Genomic DNA, 21,786 nt, shown 5'->3' on the forward strand with positions numbered 1-21,786 from the left:
GGCCCTCCTGTGCTTCGCTCCTGCCACCCCCTCCCAGCCAGGTTCTGTCTTAAGGGCATACGTTGGTGGGTGATGGGACTGGTGGCAGGTGGTGAGTAGGGGCCCTCCAGACAAATGACCCAGGACCCAGGTGTCAGAAAAGTGGCCTCTTTATTACTGATGGTGAGACATTCCTCTTGGTCCCCTCTTGCTTGCCTGCCCCGACTCAGTCCGGGAAGCGGCGGGCCTGCATCCTGCGGTAGTAGCTCTCTGCCTCTGCTTCGCTCGCCTCTCGCTCGCTGGGGCCTGGCCCGCCCACCGGGCGTCGCAGAGTAGCCTCGCGGCTACTGGTCCCTAAGGCTCCGTCCGCCGCGCCCGGTGGGGGAAGGCCTTCGCCCGTAGCCAAGTTGACGGTGGCCACGGCTGAGAAGCGAGGCTCCTCCTGCTCCGCATCACTGACGGATGACCCCGGTGATGTTCCCGGGGGGCGGGGGCCAGCGCGGAAAGTACGCGCCAAGTCCCCCAACTCGTAGCCACTGTCGCCCTCGGTTGCCCGTGCCGCGCCGCCCGCCGCCCGCCACTCCCAGGGCGCCCCGGCAGCCGACAGGTGCACCACGGGGTGGTGCGGCGCGTGCGCATCCACCGTGACCACGCTTGCCGAGTCGCGGTCTGATGGCGAGCGGTACTGCGAGGAGTCCGAGCTGGCGCTGGAAGATGAGGCCGTCTCGGCCGGCGCCTTGGCGCCCGGCGCCTTGGACATGGCGATCACCTGCAGGAGGCGCGGGGGATTGGGAGCGCGGGGCGGTGCTGTGGCTGCGGGGATGGCGGCACCGCCCTTCTCCGCCATCACCAGCCACTTGGAGCGCACCGCAGCGCCGCTCTTGGGGGACAAACCCGTACCCGCCGTTGGCACGCCCTCCTCGGGGATGTGCACGAGTGGCTGTGGGCCTGGGCGCTGCGGGAGCAGCACGCGTGGCCCCAGCGCCGGCCGCGCCTGCACCGTGGGGTACAGCGTGGGTGGCGCAGGGCCCCCGTCTTCTTCCACTTCCTCCTCTTCGTCATCGTCCTCCTCTTCTTCTTCGTCCTCGTCCTCCTCTTCCTCCTCCTCGGCCATGGGCTCCGCGGGCGTGCGCAGATGCGCAGGGCTGGCCTCGTCTGGGAGCCCCAGCACACGCCCCTCCTGCGCCTTCTGCTTCCATTGGCTGATGAGCTGCTTGGAGCGGGAGGCGTCGAGGGGCACGTGGATGGTCATATGGCGGCGCGCGGGGTCATCGAGAGAGGGTGTGTTGACGCGAGGCAGCGTGTTGCTGAAGGTCACCATGTTCTCCTTGCCCATTGGGCTGCGAGGGGCCAGCAGGTCCACGTCCACACTGGCGCGCTTCAGGCTGCCCAGCGACGTCTTCTCGCGTGCCACAGGCCGCGGGGCCCCTTCCAACCGCCCAGGTGGGCCCAGCTCGTCGGTGCTCACCGATTTGTTCTGCTGATAAACTGAGTCGTGGCCACGTTGTGTCAGTGCCCTCAGCGGGTCTTTGGTAGGTGCCGGGGCTGATGTCTTTTCCGCAGGCAGAGCCTGAAAGTTGCCCACTGCATGGCAGGCCTGAGGGGACATGGCCCGCATTAGGACCTACAGTGGAGGGGTAGCTGGGGGACCCGTGTCAGGGGCAGCAAAAAGGTAAGGGGAGCCTTAAGGGCTGTGCAGCATGGGGAGCGGACACTGACACAGAGCCTGGGCAGCCACTCCCTCCTCAGGGGCCTCAACCCCTTCACGCCCTTGGATTTCTGTGCCTCTTTGTTCAGAAGCTGTCACCACCTGGCCACTCACCAAGTAGGCGGCGATGCCAGCCCCGATGAGGAAGCCAGCGTAGACATCCACGGGGTGGCTTCGGTACTGGGTGATCTGCGTGAGCCCACACACGCCTGCAGCAATGGCGAAGGCAAACACCAGGATGGGCTTGAGCAGCTTGGTGGTGTCTGAGATGACGGAGTTGAAGTACATCTGCAGGGAGTGGTGGTCAGCATGCAGCCAGCTCCCAGTGGAGCGGCCATATGGGCAGGGCTGGGGGCTGGGGACACTCACCGACACATAGACTGCGGCAAAGGCTGAGAGTGTGGCATGCTGTGATGGGAAGGTCTTCCTGGAAGAGGTGACCAGCATGAGTCCCCCTACCCTGGGACTGGCTCTGTTTCTCAATTGCCCCATGTGTCCAGTGGAGGCAGGGCTGTGATACTCCCACCCAGGGTACTCGGGGCGGGGCTCACCGTGCAGATAGGATAGCGTGGGTATCATGGCCTGAGCAGATGTCCTGCGTGATGTAGGGGTTCGCCTCACATGAGGTACCCAGCAGTGTATAGTTGGGCTTGCACACAGTGAGGAAGAACGGCGCATGGTAGCCGGTGGCCAGCTGGATGACGTCAGTCACCAGGGCAGTGGCACAGAGCCCAAATACGTGGACACCTGTGGGGTAGGAGGGCTAGGCAGGTGAGGGAGTTGAGGCCAGAACTCCCCACCCTGGGAGTGAACTCAGAGTAAGACTCACCAACAAAGCGCACTGTGCGCCGCAGGAAAGAGTTGAAATTGCAGCCACCAGCGTTGATGCTGCCCTCTGCTCCACCAGGCCCCCCGCCACCGCGGCTCCAGAGCCGTGACTGCAGGCAGTACAGCAAGCCCTCGCCAACCATGATCTGCCAGGGCCACAGAGAGGCGTCAGGGGCCAGTCCCATCCCCAGGTCACGGGCCAGCCCAGCCCTGCCCCTCACTGAGCACTCACTGAGGCAGCGGGAGCTGCGAAGGCCAGGCTGAGCAGCATGAGCAGTGGAATGAGCTCCTCGCTGGTCTCCACGTAGGGCATGGACAGTGTGCGGTCGTAGCACTGAAAGCCCACCTTGGCTGGCTTGAAGAGGTCAGTCAGCTCCAGGAAGTACAGGGACACGATGGAGGATGCCACGATTGGCAGCTGCAGGAGACAGCCAGCCAGGGTCACCTGCCCACCTCACTGTGCATCCACTGACTTGCTCTGTGATCACTGTAGAGCCAGCTGGCCCAACCATTCTCCATCTGGGAAGTCAGTTGATCCATCCGGGTTCTCCAGCCACTGTCACCAACCCATCTATCCAATCATCCATGGATCTATGTGCTCCACCCATCATCCACTACCACACATCCGTCCATCTCCATCCATATATCCTCTCACTATCCATCTACCTCTGCATCCACAAACTCACCCATCCCTCCTTTCATCCACCTGTTCCTGACTTCCCTCCAGGGACTCCCATTTTGTTTGGGAGACAAAGAAACTCATCATGGTGATGCTCCTGCCTCAGTCTCCCAAGTGCCAGGATTACAGGTGTGCACCACTGCGCCTGGCTCAGCCCTTCTTTTTGTAGAAGGAGCCAACATATCTCTGCCTCTGTGTTTCTCCTTTCCTTTCCTCCCTGCTTGCTTAGATATCCTCTGGTCCCTGGCCCTGCCCTACATGAATCTCACTGCTCTGGCTCCATGCCACCAAATGTGCACAGGGGAGGAGGAGCCAGCAGGGGGCAGTCTAGAGAGGAAGTGCTGCAGGGTCTGTGGGAATCTGCAGCATGGGAAGAACTGGCCTTGAAGGATGGGCTCAGGCCCAAAGGACACTGACTAAACACCTGCGGCATGCAGGTGTGCCCAAGGCCCAGGAAAATGTGTGAGGAGGGGGACAGTGTCTGGCATGTGCTATGCATGGGATCAGAAATCTTCTCCAAAGCTGGATGTGGAGGGATACACCTGTCACCTAGGGACTAAGGAGACAGAGATAGAAGGATCAAAAGTTCAAACCTAAGGGCCGGGGAGATGGCTCATTGGAATAAGCACTTCCCTGGCAAGCGCAAGGGCCTGAGTTCAATCCCTGGTTCGGCAAAAAAAAAAAAAAAAGAAAGAAAAAAATTCAAACCCAGCTTGAGCAATTTAGTGATTTAGCAATTCTGTCTCAAATAAAAAATAAAAATGGCAAGGGCCAGCGAGATAGCTCAATGGACTAAGTGCCTGCTTTGACAAGCTCAGGGAATAGGGTTCAATTCCCGGTCCTGCATGCTGTGCCAGCTCTGCCCATGGGGCGCATTGAGCTGGTGAATGAGTCCAGGTGTGGTGGCGCACGCCTGTAATCCCAGCGTTGGGTGGGGAGGCTAAAACAGGAGGATCACTAGGAATCCGAGCTGTGTACTGAGACCCTGTACCAAATACATAAATGGAAAAAAAAAAAAAAAAAAAAAGGCTCAGGATGTAGTTCAGTGTTAATGCCCCAGGTTCAATCCCCAGCACACCCCCTCCCCAAAGCCAGTCAGTCTACAGCTGGCCATGCTGTCAGGCAGCGGAGGCATCAAGGGCTGTGACCTGGCCCCCAGCCCCTTCCTCTCTGGCTCTCTCCCTGCTCTGCTTCCTGGACATCATGGTTTGGGCAGCTCTGCTCCACACCCTGGTGCCTCAATTTCCCCAGGCATGTGAAAGGAATGACAGGGCTCAGGGCCCTGTGAACAAGGATGAATAAAGTGGAGGATGCTTTGATCAGGCTGGACTGCAAAGTAGCCATTACGCACTATCACCAGCCTGGCTTACCCCAGGCCAGCAGCCGGCATGAAGTCTCGGGAAAGGTTTGCAACGGGGGCCTAGCTGCAGTCTTAAAAATACTAAATCTCAAAAAAAAAAAAAAAAAAAAAAAAAAAAAAAAAAAAAAAAAAAGGGCTGGTGAGATGGCTCAGTGGTCTAAAGCACCTACTTAGAACAAGCTAAGCTAAGCAAAGCACATGGACCGCGGTTCAATCCCCCAGCACCACATGCCAGCCAGCCCTGCCCCCTGGTGGGCTGAGCTGGCCACACACACACACAAAATAAATAAATAAATAAATAAATAAATATTAAAAAAAAAAAAAAAACTAACAGATTTTTTTGTACTGGGAATTGAACTTAGGACTTTACATTTGCCAGGCAGGTGCTGTGCTCCTGAGCTACATCCCTAGCCCTAAAGATGGTTTTAAAATTCCATCGTTCTCATCCATGGGGCTCAGGCAGGCCTGGCTGTGACTGGAATGGCCTGTGTACCTGGTTGTCAATATAGCTCGAGGCAGGCAGGGCCAGACTGAAAGGAGGCATCCTTGGGACACTGGGAGCGACAGCAGGATCTAAGACTCATGGGGGGAGGCAGGACCACCATACAGGAAGCACCAGCAGCTTGGCAGCCGGCAGTTAGGGGTGCAGTGAGGTTCAAGACCCAGCCAGGGCCCCATATTTTTTTTTAAATTAATTAATTTATTTATTTGTGTGTGGCCAGCTCAGCCCACCAGGGGGCGGGGCTGGCTGGCATGTGGTGCTGGGGATTGAACCGCGGTCCCTGTGCTTTGCTAAGGTTGTTCTAAGTAGGTGCTTTAGACCACTGAGCCATCTCACCAGCCCAAGGGCCCCATATTGATGCCCAGCTCCCCCACAAACCTCCCACCCATTCATTTCTCCCGGACCCTCAGCTAAAATCCCTGGCAAGATGCTACTGTCGGGCCAGGGAGATGGCTCAGTAGAATAAGCGCTTGCCTGGCAAGAGCAAGGGCCTGAGTTCAATCCCCGGTTCTGCCAGAAAGAGAGAAAGAAAGAAAGAAAGAAAGAAAGAAAGAAAGAAAGAAAGAAAGAAAGATGCTGGTATCATTGCAGCTACTTAGAAGGCTTAGGCAGGAGAATTGCAAGTTTAAACCCAACCTGGGTAACTTAGTAAGACCCTATCTCAAAGTAAAAAATGAAAAGGCTGCACATGTGGGGGTTGCTTGCCTAGCACCAACAAGGCTCTGGATTCTATCCTCAACACTGCCACCAAAAAAAAGCAAAACAGAAAGAATCAGGGCATGGTAGTATGCCTATAGTCTCAGCTATACGGGAGGATAAGGCAAGAGGATCAGTTGAGCTGGTTCAGTTTGGTTTTGCTGTTTGGCTTGCTTTTTTTTTTTAATTTATTTATGGACTTGGTACAGGGTTTTGTTATACAGCTTGGACTCATAGTGATCCTCCTGTTTCAGCCTCCCCAGTGCTGGGATTACAGGCGTGCGCCAGCATGGCATGCAGTACCCAGGTCCTTGGGCATGTCAGGCAGGCAGATGAAGTCTTACTCTGTGGAACAGGCTGGCCTTGAGTTCATGGCGCCCCTCCTTCCTCGGCTTTCCCAGTACTGGGGTCACAGGCGTGCGCCACCACAACTCATATGCTGGAGCCAGTTTGAGGCCAACCTGGGCAACACAGTGAGACCATCTCCTACCAGAGATACCAGGTCATCAACTTACAGTGGAGCGGCTTCAAAGTGTGACACAGAACTTCTGCTTTCTACTCTGCTTGGTGTTTGGCAAGTCACAGGCGATACCATGTTTGGTTGCATCTGTTTTCAGTCCTGAGGATCAAACTCAGGGCCTTTACACCAAATTGCAGCCCCAGCTTTTTTTTTTTTTTTTTTTTTTTTTTAATTTAGTACAGGGTCTACAGGGTCTCACTATGCAGATTGAACTTGTAGTGATTCTGTTTTCAGCCTCCCAAGCGCTGGGACTTCAGGTGCATGCCACCATGCTCAGTCTCAATCGCTGTCTCAGTATGTCCCAGGGTGGGGCTGGCACAGCATGCCAGGGATGGAATCCCAGTTGCTGCACTCTGCCTAGGCAGGTGCTTTAGTCCACTGAGCTATCTGGCCAGCCCCCAGCCCTTTCATTTTTTATTTTGACATGGTCTCACTAAGTTGCCCAGCCTGGGCTCCAACTTGGAATCCTCCTGCCTCAGCCTCCCAGGGAGCTATGATGACAAGTCTGTGCCCCAACGCCTGGCTCCTGACTCCAAGCATGTGTGTGATTGGTGGGCTCAGGTGCACTGGGCTGGGGCAGTGTCAGCTGCTAGGTGTAGTGAATGCTCTTTCTTTTAGGGTGGAAAGTTGAGGCAGGGTCTCACTATGCAGTTCAGGCTGGCCTTGCGCTTACTTTGTAGCCCAGGCTGGTCTCCAACTCCCATTGATCCTCCTGCCTCAGCCTCCTGAAGGCTGGGATCACAGGTGTGCACCACCACACCTAACCTGAATGCTCTTTCATTTTTTAAAAAAAAAAAAATTTATTATTTATTTATTTTTGTATTTTAGGGAAGGCTCTACAGGGTGTTCAGGGTCTCACTACTAGATCAGACTTATAGTGATTCTTCTGTTCACAGCCTCCCAAGAGCTGGGATTACAGGGGTACACCACCACACCCAGTCTCAATTGCCATCTCAGTGGGCCCTGGGGGCGGGGTGGCACAGCACGCCTGGGGATCCAACCCCGGCCCCTGCGCCTGGACTTTAACCCACTGAACTATTTGGCCGGCCCTGAATGCTCTTTCAAGTGAGGCCCTTTTCCAGTTCCAAAGAGGCCCAATCCCAAGCGAGCTGTAAGTGTTCTCCTAACAGAGCAACTGCGACTGATACAGGCAATTCAGTTTTTCACCCATGGATTGGTCGGAATCCAAAAGTCTGCTGCTTCATGGCGCCGGCTGTGACTGTGAGTAAACGGAGGCATGCAGGGCACCTCGAAGGCTGTCACCTACCCCCACAGGGAGCACCTGAACATCTTCCCCAAAGTGACCGGACCTTTCCCCAACACTCAGGCTTCTCGGGTTTATCTTTAGCCAACACATAGGGCATTAGGTCCATTAGGTCTTTCTCAGCCCATAGGGCCTTACATCCTAGGCAAGTGATCTGTCCCTGAGCTACATCCTTAGCCTTTCTTTGTTTGAGACAGGGTCTCCCTGTGTAGCCCAGGCTGGCTTTGAACCACTATGTGGCTCAGACTGGCCTCGAACTTGCAGTGATCCTCCTGCCTCAGCCTCCTGAGTGCTGGGATGACAGGTGTGCACCACCATGCTCAGCCTTCAGCTCTTTTTATTTTCAGACATGGTCTTGGTAAGCAGCCTAGCCTGACTTTTTTTTCTTTTTTTTGCAGTACCAGGGATTGAACTCAGGACCTTGCACTTGCTAGGCAAGCGCTTATGCCACTGAGCTATCTCCCCAGCCCCTAGCCTGACTTTGGATTCATGAGCTTCTTGTCCAGGCCTTCCTAGAGGATGAGATCACAGGCTTGTATCATGGTTCTCAGCACAGGCTCATTCTTGGGCAGAACAACAAGGAAGGCCAGCGCATTTTGGTCCAGGACTGCCCTGATGACAGAGGTTAGAAGACACCGCTGTGCCCAGCTACCATGCACAGAGGGCCACGCTGCAGAAAGAAAGCTTCAGATGCTTTTCTTGTGATGCTAATCCAAAGTCTCAGCTGAAAAAAGACAGGAGCAGAACTATGTATTTAAAAAATGGAGGGGATGGGGAGACAGCTCAGCGGTCTAAGTGCCTACCTAGCAATGCCAAGGACTTGGGTTTGGTCCTTGGTGCCGCACGCTGTGCCAGCCCTGCACTGAACCAGCCTCTGAACCCAGGCATGGTGGTACACATTTGTAATCCCAGCACTGGGGAGGATGAGACAGGAGGATCGTTGGGAGTTTGAGACCGGCCTGGGCTGCATAGTGAGCTCAAGGGCAGCCTGAGCTGCATTGCAAGACTCTGTCTCAAAACACAAATAAAATGAAACAAAAGGGAAAGGACATCTACCATCTCAGCACTCTGGCAGGCTGAAGGAGGAGCTCAAATCTGAGCCCAGTCTTGGCTCAACGATCTAGCATCTAGCGAGGCTCTGTCTGAAAAGGAAAAGAATAAAGAAAAATGGCTGGGGCTGCAGCTCAGTGGGAAGGCCCTGGGTTGCATCCCAGTGCTGCAAGAAAGAAAAAATGAGGGGCCAGGGCTGGGATACAGCTCACTTCTGAGCGTGCGCGCGCGCGCGCACACACACACACACACACACGAATGAAACACTGCTAAGAAAGAATGGGGGAGGAGAAAGAATAGATGTAAAACAATTGCTGGAAGCATTAAAAATGAGACAAGAAAGCTGGGTGTGGTGGTGCATGCCTGTGATCCCAGCACTTAGGAGGCTGAGGCAGGAGGATTCTTGGAAGTTGGAGACCAGCTTGAGCTACAAAGTGAGCTCAAGGCCAGCCTCAACTGCATAGCAAGACCCTGTATCAAAAGACTAGAGAGGGGCTGGCGAGATGGCTCAGTGGTCTAAAACACCTACTTAGAACAAGCTTAGCCAAAACAAAGGGACCGCGGTTCAATCCCCCAGCACCACATGCCAGCCAGCCATGCCCCCTGGTGGGCTGAGCTGGCCACACACACACACACACACACACACACACACACACACACACACAAAAAAAATTAAAAAAAAAAAGACTAGAGAGAGAGGAAGAGAAAGGGAGGGGAGGGAAGGGGAGGGGAGAGGAGGAGAGGTGAAGAAAAGAAGGAGGACTTCTGGGCATGGTGGTGCACACCTATAATCTCAGTACCCCCGAGGCTGAGGCAGGAGGATCACCAAGAGGTTGAGGCCAGCCTGGACCATATGGCAAGACTTTGTCTCAATAAACCAAACCAAAAAACATACAAAAAGAGGGCTGGGAAGGCAGCTCAGTAGCTACTGTTCGCAGGGCATAGTCAGGGCCCTGGGTTCCATCCCCAGCACTGCAAAAACCAACCCATAAATAAAACAGTGAGTAAAAATTGGAAGAAACAAGTCAGAGCCAGGAGGGGCAGAGGGGCTGCAGAGGGAGCAAGGTGCCTCTGCACTGGGGGAGCACAGAGAAGTGGGAGCCTGTTGTAGCCGGGACATAAATGCAAATGAGCCACAGATTCGCTCCAAAGCTACACAGGCCCTGCAGTGACGTCAGGAGTCGGGAGCGATCCGTTGTCAGGATGGGCTGGGGTGTGTGTGTGGGGGGGGGGGCAGGACAGCTTGTGGCTGCGGGGTGGCTGGGCCAGCTGTTTCCCACCCTGTTGGCTGCAAACCCTGCTCGACCTCTTTAAGGAGCCAGATGATCCCTGCCTGTCATTCAAGGACTGACCAATGTCACCCTTCGCCCCCTGCCCCAGCGCTTAGCATGCGCCAGGCGGCTGCAGGCATTGTTTCCAGCTTTAGGCCACTGTCACGCCCTTCTCTGAGCCTGGCCACTAGCAGGGAGCCTTTTGCTGCTGTTAATGCCAATGAGGCCCCCTAGGGAGGGAGATTGAGCTCGGCACTTAGGCCACACCAGGGGCAGAGGAAGGTCTGAACTCACGCCTGAGGGCACCCACAAGAGGAAAAAGTGCGCCTGTGCCCAGCCCCGCCCCCGACCTCCGCCCCCTGCGTGTCAGCCTGGCTACAGACCCAGACCTCAACTGCGGGTGCCACCTCCCTGAGTTTGACCTCACTGATCCCACAACCCAGACCACCCTTCTGAGCCTCTTAAACTCCTACTCGACAGGCAGAGCCCAAGCCTTCTGAGTCAGACCCGTCTTCTTCGTCCTAGACCTAAATACCCAGGGTTCTGCCCCCTCCGACAAGGTCAGGGACAGCTGTGCCCAGTTGTGTCTGCGCCCTTCTCCCCGGCCCTCCAGCGTGCCCCCTCATTCACCTCCACGAAGTAGAAGCAGGGCAGAAGCGTCATGCTGTCCTTCGGGCTTTTATTCTTCTCTTTGGAGGAAATCATGGTGCCGCGGGCGCTGCAGGCCGAGGCTGGAGGGGCTCTAAGCCGCGCTGCGGAGAGGGACGCGTCCCCTGAACCCTAGGGGGACCCGGGCCCGGCGCAAGCGGGGGAGGGAAGGGCGAGGACTCGAACCGCCCGGGGAACTGCAGCTGGAAGGAGTTGGGGGCGGCTCCCAGCCTTGCCTACCTAGGGATCAGGGTCCCCACGCCCGAGCATCGGGGAGGGTGTCGGGAAAGGGATGAGGAGGGTGCCGCGGACCCAGCCAACCCCGGGGGTCTCGATGCCTGCGTTTGTACCCCGTGCAGGGCGACGTCTCCAGCAGCCGGTGACCGGGGCGCAGGGGGTGGGGCTCGGCACTCTCGCAGCCCTCACCTGGCGGGTGGCGAGCACAAAATGGGGTCCCCGCGGCAAGGGTGGGGCCTGAGGAGGGGCCCGGCGGGGACCCCGCAGCGGCCCGGGCGCGGCACGCGGGGCGCGGGCTCTTTGTCTGCGTGCGTCGGGGGCGCCGCGCGCGTCCACCGTAGGGCGCGCCGTCCCGCCCCGTCCCCGCCCCCGTTCCCGCCCTGGTCCCTAGCTCGGGTCGCCGCCTCCTCAGAGTCTCAGGGTCCCAGGATTTGGGGACTCGAGGTCGGGTCTCGGGCGCCCTCTCCGCGAATGCGGGCGCCCCCTGCGCGCCCTCCCCGCGGGTCTTTCCTGTACTCCCGGGGCGCGCGGCGCGGGCTGGGCTCGAGGGGACTGGACACTCCTCCCGGCGCTCACGGTCTCCGAGTCCCTCTGTCCCCCTCAGTCCTGCCGTCCCCCACGCGCCCTGCCCCCCACTCCGTGCCCGCGGCCCACCGCGCGCGCGCCCGTTTCCATGGCGAGGTCCCCAGGCGCTAGAGCGAGAAGACAAAGACTCCTGGGCGGGAGCAGGACGCAAGGTGGCGAGTAGGAGAGAGTGCCTGTCCCTGTCCACGTCTCCGCTCCTTGTCCCTTCCTTCCCCCTCGCCCACCCGACGTTGCCCCCTTCGCGTGCAAACCTGGCCGGGACCTATGGCGGGAGGGCGCTGGAGACAAATTGTCTGCCCGCCCACTTAGGCAGCGCTTGCTGTGTGCAGGAGTCTCCAGACACAGCCCTGCGGGGTGGATAGAGCTGGGTTTATCCTCAGTTCCATACCGGGAAACTGAGGCCCGGAGAGCTTAGGTCCCTGTCCAAAGCAACCAGGCCCCAAATGACGAGATTTGCTCCTATACGTGTAAGTCACCATCTGCCGGGCACCCGCTGCATACGCGACCCTGCAGTTAGGGACCCACTGGAAACAGGATAGAACCTGAGCCCCTACTCGCGAGTGGGGAAGGCGAGGAGGTTACATTCACTGAGCCCTGCCGGCACTCCGCGCCCTTGTCGGTTTGCTGTCTGTGCTGCTATTAGTCACAATGTTTTTCTAAAACTGACTCATGTTTTCAGAGACTCAGCTGCATGTTGGCAAAGATTTTTCTGGGCTATGGTAAGCTGAGCGTGGTGACGTCATCGCATCGCTCTGAAGGCTGAGACAGGAAGATGCTGAGCTCCAGGCCCTACTGGACTGTGTAGTGAGGCCCTATTCATTTAGAAAAAAGAAAGAAAGAAAGAAAGAAAGAAAGAAAGAAAGAAAGAAAGAGAAAGAGAAAGAAAAGAAAGAATTTTGAGACAAGGTCTCTGTGCAGTTCAGGCTGGCCTTGAGTTTACTTTGTAGCCCAGGCTGGTCTCAAACTTGCAACAATCCTCCTGCTTCAGCTTCCCAAGTGCTGAGATTACAGGCATTCACCACCACACCTGGCCCTGTTTTTGTTTTTGTGGGGTTTTGTTTGTTTATTTGAAACAGGGTCTCACTATGGAGCCCAGTCTGGCCTTGTATCAAATACATTAAAAAAAAAAAATCTGTATTCCTGCATCAGTGTCCTGAGTGCTGGGCTGACAGGCATGCACACTGCACCTGCATGCCTGGATACAGCACTTGGAGAATGATTTGTGTGTGTGTGTGGGGGGGGGAGGATAGGTTCAGGCTGTCTTAAGGGCAGGTGTGGTGAGGCTTGTGGAGGTGGGGATCGAACCATGGTCCTCTATGTCTGACTACCTTTCTCCAAGCGGCACTATAGGGCTGGAGAGATAGCTCAGTAGAATAAGCGCCTGCCTGGCAAGCGCAGGGTCCTGAGTTCACTCCTGGGTACTAGAGAGAGAGAGAGAGAGAGAGAGAGAGAGAGAGAGAGAGAGAGAGAAAGCATCTTTCTACTAATGCAACAATATGCAATGCATTAATTATTGTAACTGTCCTACTAACCTGTTCTGAAACTGTCTCATTGCTATTCGTTTCTCAATAAAATTAATAATAAAAAAATAATCCACTGAGCTAACTGGCAACCCGCCCCAGCACTTGGAAACCCACTCCAGGTCTTAGTTTCCTGGACTGGAAATGGGGGTCACTAGTGCTCCTGCCCCTGTAGGAAGTGCACCCTGGCTGCCTGCTGTGCACAGAGGTATCCACATGGCAGCATGAGGAAAACTAGACAGGAGCCACTTCAGGTGGACATTCATGCATCACCACCTCCCTGGACTGCTGCCACAGGAGTGGGCACCACCTGCTTGTGGACTGTGCCTCAGTTTTCCCATGCAGCTAGCAGGATGGGATGGGGGTGGGGGAGCCTGGACAGCCGTTGAGAATCCTGGTGTTGAAAGGTAGCCACAAACGGCCCTGAGGAAGCAGGAGGAGGAGGAGGAGGAAGTGTGCCAATCCCTCCCTGTGCCGAGTGGAACGGCACTGTGTGCAGTTGGGAGGAGCAGGAGAGGGGCCTGGATCCCTGTGGTGGGGGTGCTGCAGCTAGCCTGATGGCCCCAGGAGCCATGGCAGAGTTCAGAGTGGGAAATAGCAGGTATGGCCTGAACAGTTCCCAGCTGTGGCCCACCCTGAGCTCAACACAGGCCCATAGGCTGGGCCTATGCATGTCTGCATGACACAGACAGGGAAATTGAGGCCCTGAGGTCCCCCATCTGGGAAGGAAAGGGGCTTGGTACACTGGAGCCCATGGGTGCTTCATGCCCTGAGCAAGAAGGCACTGGGGGCTAGGAGTGTCAGGAGGCGGTGGCAGGAGGGTCACCATGAGTTTGAGGCCAGCCTGGGCTACCAAGTGTAAGCACAAGCCCAGGCTGGACTATATAGCAAGACTCTGTCTCAAAAAAAGCCAAACAACAACAAAACCCAAACAAAGCAAAGCACAAACAAGAAGGAAATGGGTTCCTGGGAGAGCCAAGACCAGAGCTTGGCTGGAATGAGGAAGACGATTGGCAGGCAGGAGCCAAGAGAGGACAGAGAGGGGACACTGTCAGGTCATTGGACTTGGGACTCAGCAGAGGCTGGGTCTGAGTCCCAGGACCCCAGTGACTGCCTCGACCTACACCTCACCACCCAGAAGGGCTGAGGCCTGTGGCTGCTGGAGCTGCAGACTTGTCACCGCTGCTGTGGCCATAGCCACGTGTGGCATGAAAAGGTCAGGTTGAAGCTTGGTGAGGGGCTCACACTGGCCACCCCAGCACTCCTGTGGCCCCGAAGGGAAGATCACAAGTCTGAGCTCAGCTGGGCAATTTGTTGACTTTGCACAATCCTGTTTCAAAAATAAAAAATCCAGAAAGCGCTGAACTCTGGGTTCCAGCTCCACTGCCAGAAGGAGGAAAATAAATTCATTCACTCATAGCACAGGAAATCAGGTTTTTCTTTCTTTTAATGTATTTAATATAGGATCGACAGGGTCTCACTACCCAGGTTGACCTCCTAGTGATCCACGTGTATCCAGCCTCCAGAGCACTGGGATTGCAGGCGCGTGCCCTCACGCCCAGCCTCAGCCGCTGTCTCAGCACGCCCTGGTGGGGCATGCCGGGATCGATCCCCAGTTCCTGCGCCTCTTTTTTCTTTCTTTCTTTCTTTCTTTCTTTCTTTCTTTCTTTCTTTCTTTCTTTCTTTCTTTTTTCTCTTTCTCTTTCTCTTTCTCTTTCTGCAAAGCTTTATTCCAGAGGGGCTCAGTCCTTCTTGGCAGCTGCCTTCTTTTTTTTTTTTTTTTTTTTTTTTTTTTTTAATTTATTTTTTTTCAAAGTTTTATTGATAAACAGATAGCAATGAGACAGTTTCAAATCAAATCGGAAGTACAGTTTCAACAAATAATACACTGCATATATTCTTAGTGGTTAATTGCTGTACAAGATGCGGACTTGTGATCCTATTTACAAACACCATTAGAACAAATCATTCTATTCATTAAGAGAATGCAACTATATATCTATCCCAACCTCTTTGAATACACAGGCAGCTGCCTTCCTCATGGCAGCCAGCACATTGCTCAGCTCCTCACGCGTCTCTTGGCGCGGATGTGCGTCCCCACCCTTTTCTTGATGAACTTGAGGGCGCGCTTGTCCTTGGAGACCTTGAGGAGCTCGTGCGCCACTCGCAGGGGGCAAAGCCGCACACCTCCCGGATCATGTCCCGCACGAATTTGGTGTGTTTGGTGAAATGTCCACGGTGGCAGCTGTGCGTCGGTTTGCTCACATTCTTAGTCACTTTGTGGCCCTTGTTGAGGCCCACAGCCATGGGATAGCGGAGGGCCATGGCTGGGCAAAGCAGAGAGGAGGGCCCTCTTCTATGGTTGCTGTGGTGGAAGGGTCCTGCACCTTTCTACACAGGCCCTTTAGTCTGCTGAGCTATCTGGCCGGCCCCGAGGTTTCCCTTCCCTTCCCTTTTCTCTTTCTTTCTTTCCTTTTTTTTTTTTTTTTTTTTGGCAGTATTTGTGGGTTTATTGAAGCACCAATAAACAGGCTCATGGTCTATCTACTCATTCGTTTTCATGGCCGTGCGGCCTAGCATTGGGCTGGGTGACTCGGAGGCCAGCTGTGCTGCTCCTCCACAGTGGCCTTGTAGTCATTGTGAGCCATCTCTGTGGCACAGCAGCAGACCACCAGCTCCTCAGCGGTGTGCACCAGGACTTCCAGAAGCCACAGGGCAGCAGCAGCGGCTGCTTTGTCTGTTTGTTGCTCCCACAACCATGTTGGGCATCAAGATCTGGGCCTTCCTTCTCCACACCCTGTTGTTGATGCTGCTGGGTTTCTGCCAATTACGCTTAATTTGATGTGTGGCTCTGACTGGTACTGGCTGCCTTCTTAGTCCTCTTTTTGGTCATCTTGGGCTTTATGAGGCATCTGAGGGACACTATGGTGCTGAGTCGGAGATGGTTGCCACCTCCTTAGGCAGCGCCAAGAAGAGAGGAGATGGGGTGCACTTTTTATTTTTTAAAGTCATACTTTTTTTTTTCTATAACCAGGAATAGAACTCAGGACCTTCCAGTTGCCAGGCAGGCACTGTGCCACTGAGCTATATCCCCAGCAATTATTTTTTTAAATATTTTTTTAAAGCCTTCACTTTATTTTATATTTATTTGTGTTTTATTTTTTTTGTGTGTGTGGCCAGCTCAGCCCACCAGGGGGTGGGGCTGGCTGGCATGTGGTGCTGGGGATTGAACCGTGGTCCCTGTGCTTTGTTTAGCTTAGCTTGTTCCAAGTAGGTGCTTTAGACCACTGAGCCATCTCACCAGCCCCCCCAGCAATTATTTTTAAAAATACCATTTAGTGGATTTTAGAATACTCACAGTGTGGACCAGTGTGGTGGCACATGCCTGTAATCCCAGTACTTGGAAGGCTGAGGCAGGAGGATTGTTGTGAATCTGAGACCAGCCTGGGCCACAAAGTGAGCTCAAGGCCATCCTGAACTGCATACCGAGACCCTGTCTCAAAGAGATCCTCCCCCGCAAAAATATATTCACAATGCAATGCAACTGTAACCCCCTCTAGTTCCAGAACAGTCTTGTCCTCCAAAATAAAACCCATTTCCCCCTCCCAGGTCAAGGCACCCCAAGTCAACTTCCTGCCACTGTGGATTTGCCTGCTTTAGACAGAGAAAGAAGCACAAAGCCACAAAGGCAGAGACAGGCAGCCAGGCCTGGGGCGCACAGCAGCCATCCTAGCACTCAGAAGGCTGAGGCAAGGGGATGCCAATGACTTCAAGGCCAACCTGAAGAGCTTGACTGAAGAAACCTACACCACCCCACACACAACATAAAAAGAGGTAGACAGGTCCCATGGGGCTCCTGTCCCTCTCACCTCTAAGCCTTGAATGCCGATCCAGACTACACACCTGGGGGCGGGGGATGGCCACCATTTTAATCTCAGAAAATTTCATTGTCACAGGAAGCCCTACCCATCCCCGTAGCAGTCACTTGTCCTTACTCCATCGCTGGTACCTGTGAGTCCACTTCTTATCTCTGTAGTCCTCTGTCCTGGGTGTTTCCTGTTGCACACTGTGTGTCCTCCGTGTCTGGCATCTCTTCCTAAGCATGGAGTCCTCAAGATCCCTCCACAATGTGGAACATGGCAGAGCCTCAGCATTTTTTCTGGGTGAGTAATATTCCAGTGCATGGGTGGAATACATTCTTTTCTTTCTTTCTTTCTTTTTTTTTTTTTTTTTTTGCTATACCGGGGATTGAACTCAGGACCTTGCCCTTGCCAGGCAAGCACTTACTCTACTGAGCTATCTCCCTGGTCCTGGAGTACATTCTTTATCCATTATCTGGTTAAAGATGGGGAAGATGGGGCAACCAAAGCTTAGAGAGATGGAGGATGTTGCTTTTATGTTTGTTATCTTTTAAAATTATTTATTTTTGTCTTTTTGAGACAGGGTCTCCCTATGCAGCTCAGGCTGGCCTTCAACTCATTATGTAGCCCAGGGTGGCCTCAAACTCACAGCAATCCTCCTGCCTCAGCCTCCGAAGTGCTGGATTATAGGCAAGTGCCACCACATCTGGCTTGTTTTTCTTTCTTTCTTTTTTTATGGTACTAATAATGCAACCCAGGGCTTTGGGTTTGCTCAGCAAGCACTAACCACTGAACCACACCCAAGCCCTTTTATTTTGAGCCAAGTTTTGCTATTTAGCGGAGGCTGGTTCAAATGTGTGATCGTCCTGCTTCAGCCTCCCGAGTAGCTGCAGTTATGAGCGTGAGTCACAGTGTCCAGCCCCAATTTCTTTTTCCAGCCCTGTATGCAGACCAGCCTGCCCAGGCTCAGAGAGGTGTAGGGGGTGCAGGGGGTCGCATGGCAGCCTGGGAACCCCCAGCCACACACCGCTATCCTTGGCCTTGATGCCACCCCTCCACCCGTGGGCCATCCAGGGTCATCCAGAATGCACAAGCCTACAATGGTCCTTAGTGGCATCCTCAGTACAGCTGAGCCAGACCCCAAGGAGCCGCTTCTGCAGGGGGGCAGAGGGGCCTTGATCCATCCCAGCTCTGTGCTGACCGCCACCCACGGCCTTCAGGACACGTGACTTTCTGTCTCGGAGACGCAGGCCATCTCTCAGGGACAGGTCTCTCTCAGACCCCGTGGCTGAGGGATGGTTTCCAACCTCCCTAACCCCGCCCACCTGGCAATAGGGGCCCTGGGCACCTGCGACCTGAAGAGGAGGAGCCAGAGCAGCAGATTCACCGTCAGCCAGGTGTTCTACAACTGCGACCCCCTCCCCCCAGGACAACCTCAGTGACCGCTCCTCCTACACCTGGGCACTTACGGAGCGCCTGCTGTGTACCAGGCCTCCGCGAAAGGCTGAGGCAGACGTGGCCTGGTGTTCCTGGGTACCCTTATGTCTCCTCCCCGCTGGGGCCGCTGCCCCTCACTGCCTAGATCCAGGCGACGGTCATCCACCCCCTCTCTTTTTTTATTTTTTTATTTATTTGTTTATTTTATTTGTTTATTTTTTTCAAAGTTTTATTGATAAACAGATAGCAATGAGACAGTTTCAAATCAAATCGGAAGTACAGTTTCAACAAATAATACACTGCATATATTCTTCTTAGTGGTTAATTGCTGTACAAGATGTGGACTTGTGATCCTATTTACAAACACCATTAGAACAAATCATTCTATTCATTAAGAGAGTGCAACTATATATCTATCCCAACCACTTTGAATACACAGATACAAAATGGACATTCATAGGTATACCCCATTTTTTCTAAGTTCCGTTATTGAATATTGTAGGTGTGTAAACTCAGCAAAATATTCTAAAAGAGTCCAGTAGCCCATAATAGCATTGGGTCTTCTGTTTAACTGGCAATGTCAGAAATTATTGACCTGAGTCCCCCACAGCTCAACTTAACAGCATGGCTTTATTTCTTATATTTCATCTTCATACTTTTCTACTGGATGGTTAAGACCAAGGTAAAGCAGGACCTGTGCAACAAGAGTTGTAGCTTTTTGGTCTGAGAAAGTCAGTGAAATGCCCTCAGGATTTATCCTGAGATCCTGTACCTCAGATTGTAGATCCTTTATCAGTGCAGCCATGTGGATGAGTCACGGCCAATGCTTGGCCAATGTGCTCTCTGTGAAAGCCTGAGAGAGTGTCTTCTCCCCATGTGACTCTCCTTAGGCACACTCTACGTCATCGATCACTTTCCTCTTTGGCCCCATAATCTTCTTGATCAGAAAATTTGGGACACTACCGGGGTACATGACGTTACAGTACAAGTTCTCATATGTCCTGAGTCTTAATTGACCTTAGAAGGCTAGGGCCAAAATGTTGGCTTTCCTTGTAGCCCTCCTTTTTCTCTAATTTTGGACCACCCCCTCTCTTGATCTGCTCCACGTCACGGAATTCAGGGATTCTTCCCAGCCCCTGCCACGGTGAACAACAAGCTCCCCCTAGAGGATTGGGTCTAAATTGTTTGCCACTGGAGCCCTGCGGCGGCATTCAGTATGAGACTCTGTATACAGCAGGCACTCAAAAAGTGCTGTGCAAATGACAAATGCTCCAGAAGGAATCAAGGAAGAGGAAATACTTGGGTGGAGACACTGAGAGGGACCCCGGGAAAGGGGTAGAGCAGGGTGTTAGGGGACACCACCTGGTTGCCTGCGAGCTGACACCCTCTGTCCTGCAAGAACTGAATGCGACTGTGGTGAACTTCTGGTGCCGGCCGCATAATACACGTGCGCTGGTGTCAGGGGCAGCGCTGGGATCAGCTCTGCAGTACAGTGGGGGGTGCGGGTGGTGGGGGCGGGGAGATGGGTGTGGCGAAGGGCTGGAGGTTGGGACGTGGCTGTGGGGGCTGGTGGGCGTGTTTCTGGTCCTGCTCCCTCAGCCCTGGTCCACCCTGAGTCTCAGTCTCCCCACATGGTGGTTGGTTGAGGACGTGTGTGGTAGACAGTGGCACCCTCACCTGTGCCCTTGAGGGACTGGGGCTCCTGCTCCAGGTCCCCTCAGACCATGGGAGTGGGTGGGTGACCCACCCAGAAACCAGTAGTCCGGGTGTCCCGCAGGAGATGGATAAATGCGATTGTTCTTTGCTGGCCCTCCTCACGCATCACTCCAGCCGTCTCTTGGCCTGGCATGGAGACTGGCCAGCCTGTTTCCGTGTCCTCCATGAACCCACGGAGACTCAGGCAGCCCCCCAATCTGCTTTGGAGTTGTGCAGGGCCTAGACACTTTGGGTCCGCGCCTGCGCCACATGCTAGCTCCCCGACTTCTTAGGGGAGTTGGCTCAGTGCTGCACGGAGAGCTCCTCTGAGAGGAGGGCTCTTCCTACCTTGTCCCCCAGGGTGTCGCGGCCACCCCGACCAATCTGGCCTGCCCTGGCCTTTGTCTGTGCAACGTTAGTAAAGGTCTAAACCCCTCCCAGTCTGTCTGTCTGTCTGTCCTTTCTTCCAAAGGAGAGGCCCAGCCCCATGTCCAGGGCCGCAAGCCCTACACTGAGGACGGAGTGGAGCAGGGTCCCACCCCTTATGCCCACAGATTGTTGCATGGCCCTGGGGTAGCTGCTTCGCAACTCTGTGCCTTGGTCAGCATCCACATCTAGAAAAGGGGGGTCACACCAATTGTCCTAGAACTGGCCTGAAGGGCTCCGTTACGGGCACCTCCGGGGACTGAAAGCTCTGGTCCAGTTTGGGCAGGCGTGGGGCTTCCTGGAGGTGGTGGCAGGGTCTGGGCTGCATAAGCGCCAGAGACTGCTGGCTTGCTCCAGGGTCTCGGGCTTTGGAAGGCTCCTTCCAGCCTGGGCTCCTCTGCTGCCACCTGGTGGCAGCCGCGCCGAGTGAAGCGGGAGCGAGAATGCCCAGGCGTATGTCTTCTCCAGGTCTTTTAAAATCTCAACTGGCCACGGAGGAGGAAAAACTGCAACTGGTGGGGCCGGGGAAATAAGTGCTTCCCTGTCAAGCGCAAGTGCCTGAGTTCAATCCCCGGTTCCACAAAAAAAAAAAAAAAAAAAAAAAAAAGCAAGCAGGAGACTGAGAACCAAGCTTGCAGGAGGGGCTGGATCCTGAGATCCACAGGGATGTTAGATGACAGTATCAGGAGTAGGGACAGGAGCAGGGATAATGAGGTTTGCTGGTGGAAGCAGGGTGAGTTCAGGGACAGGACGGATGGCTGCGTGTGGAGCCACACACCGGTCATTCCAGCTACTCAGTAGGCAGAGGAGGGAGGATTGCAAGTTCAAGGCCAGCCTGAGAAACGTAGCCAGCCTGTCTCAAAATAAAATTCAAAAAGGGCTGGAGGTGTGGCTTAGTGGTGAGCACTTGCCCAGCATGTACAAAGCCCTGGGTTCTAGTCCCCCAAAACAAACATAAAAAGAAAGACCCCCCCCAAAAAAATACCCAAACAGTTTTTTTCCGGACTCTTGAGTAAGGACAATTCAGAGGAAGTTTGGAGAAGGACCTAGGAGCTGGGGTCCCAGATGCAGACCGGTGTGGCAGATGCCAGCCAGGGCTGTTGAAACTCAGCCATGGGCAAACCACAGGCATAGGAGACAGGATGTTCTGCCCAAGAGAGTGCCACAGGGAGGGGGGGCTCCTCGGGGCTGGGAGTGGTCCTGCCTCTGGGCTCAGCCAACAGCTTGGGATCCCTAGCCTTTTCTTATTCTGAGATGGGTTCTCTAAGTCACTAAATTCCAAGGCTGAGCTTGAACTTGAGATCCTCCTGCTTCAGCTTCCCAGAGTCCAAGGACAGCTGCTCACTAGCTTGGTTTGTTGACTCTTTACATATGGGTAACCCTTTGATCTACCCTCCGATCCCAGGAACTTTCTTTCTTTTTTTTAAACATTTATTTATTTATTTATTTATTTATTGTGTGTGTGGCCAGCTCAGCCCACCAGGGGGCGGGGCTGGCTGGCATGTGGTGCTGGGGGATCGA

At 54.4% G+C, this 21,786-nt stretch overlaps 1 protein-coding gene and 1 pseudogene across 3 annotated transcripts; both read right to left on the reverse strand.

Moving 5' to 3' along the window:
* Positions 1-133: 133 nt before the first annotated feature.
* Positions 134-11,031, reverse strand: Plppr3 (phospholipid phosphatase related 3). Of its 3 annotated transcripts, none has more exons than XM_023716906.1 (7): positions 10,746-11,031; positions 10,488-10,588; positions 2,748-2,933; positions 2,517-2,661; positions 2,239-2,434; positions 1,802-2,114; positions 134-1,576 (listed from the first exon to the last, which is right to left on the reverse strand). In XM_023716906.1, exons 2-7 carry the CDS (start codon positions 10,560-10,562, stop codon positions 206-208), a joined length of 2,286 nt encoding a protein of 761 aa, XP_023572674.1. In that variant the 5' UTR covers positions 10,563-10,588; positions 10,746-11,031; the 3' UTR covers positions 134-205. The 3 variants fall into 3 exon arrangements, with proteins under 3 accessions (XP_023572674.1, XP_023572675.1, XP_004632709.1); XM_023716907.1 differs by having other exon boundaries at positions 10,488-10,609; XM_004632652.2 differs by lacking the exon at positions 10,746-11,031 and having other exon boundaries at positions 1,802-1,975; positions 2,057-2,114; positions 10,488-10,648.
* Positions 11,032-14,589: 3,558 nt separating this feature from the next.
* On the reverse strand, positions 14,590-15,188 carry LOC111817150 (annotated as a pseudogene).
* Between the last annotated feature and the right edge of the window lie 6,598 nt (positions 15,189-21,786).

Source organism: Octodon degus, unplaced genomic scaffold, assembly GCF_000260255.1.
Source record: "Octodon degus isolate 3935 unplaced genomic scaffold, OctDeg1.0 scaffold00050, whole genome shotgun sequence".
NCBI classification, from domain to species: Eukaryota; Metazoa; Chordata; class Mammalia; order Rodentia; family Octodontidae; genus Octodon; species Octodon degus.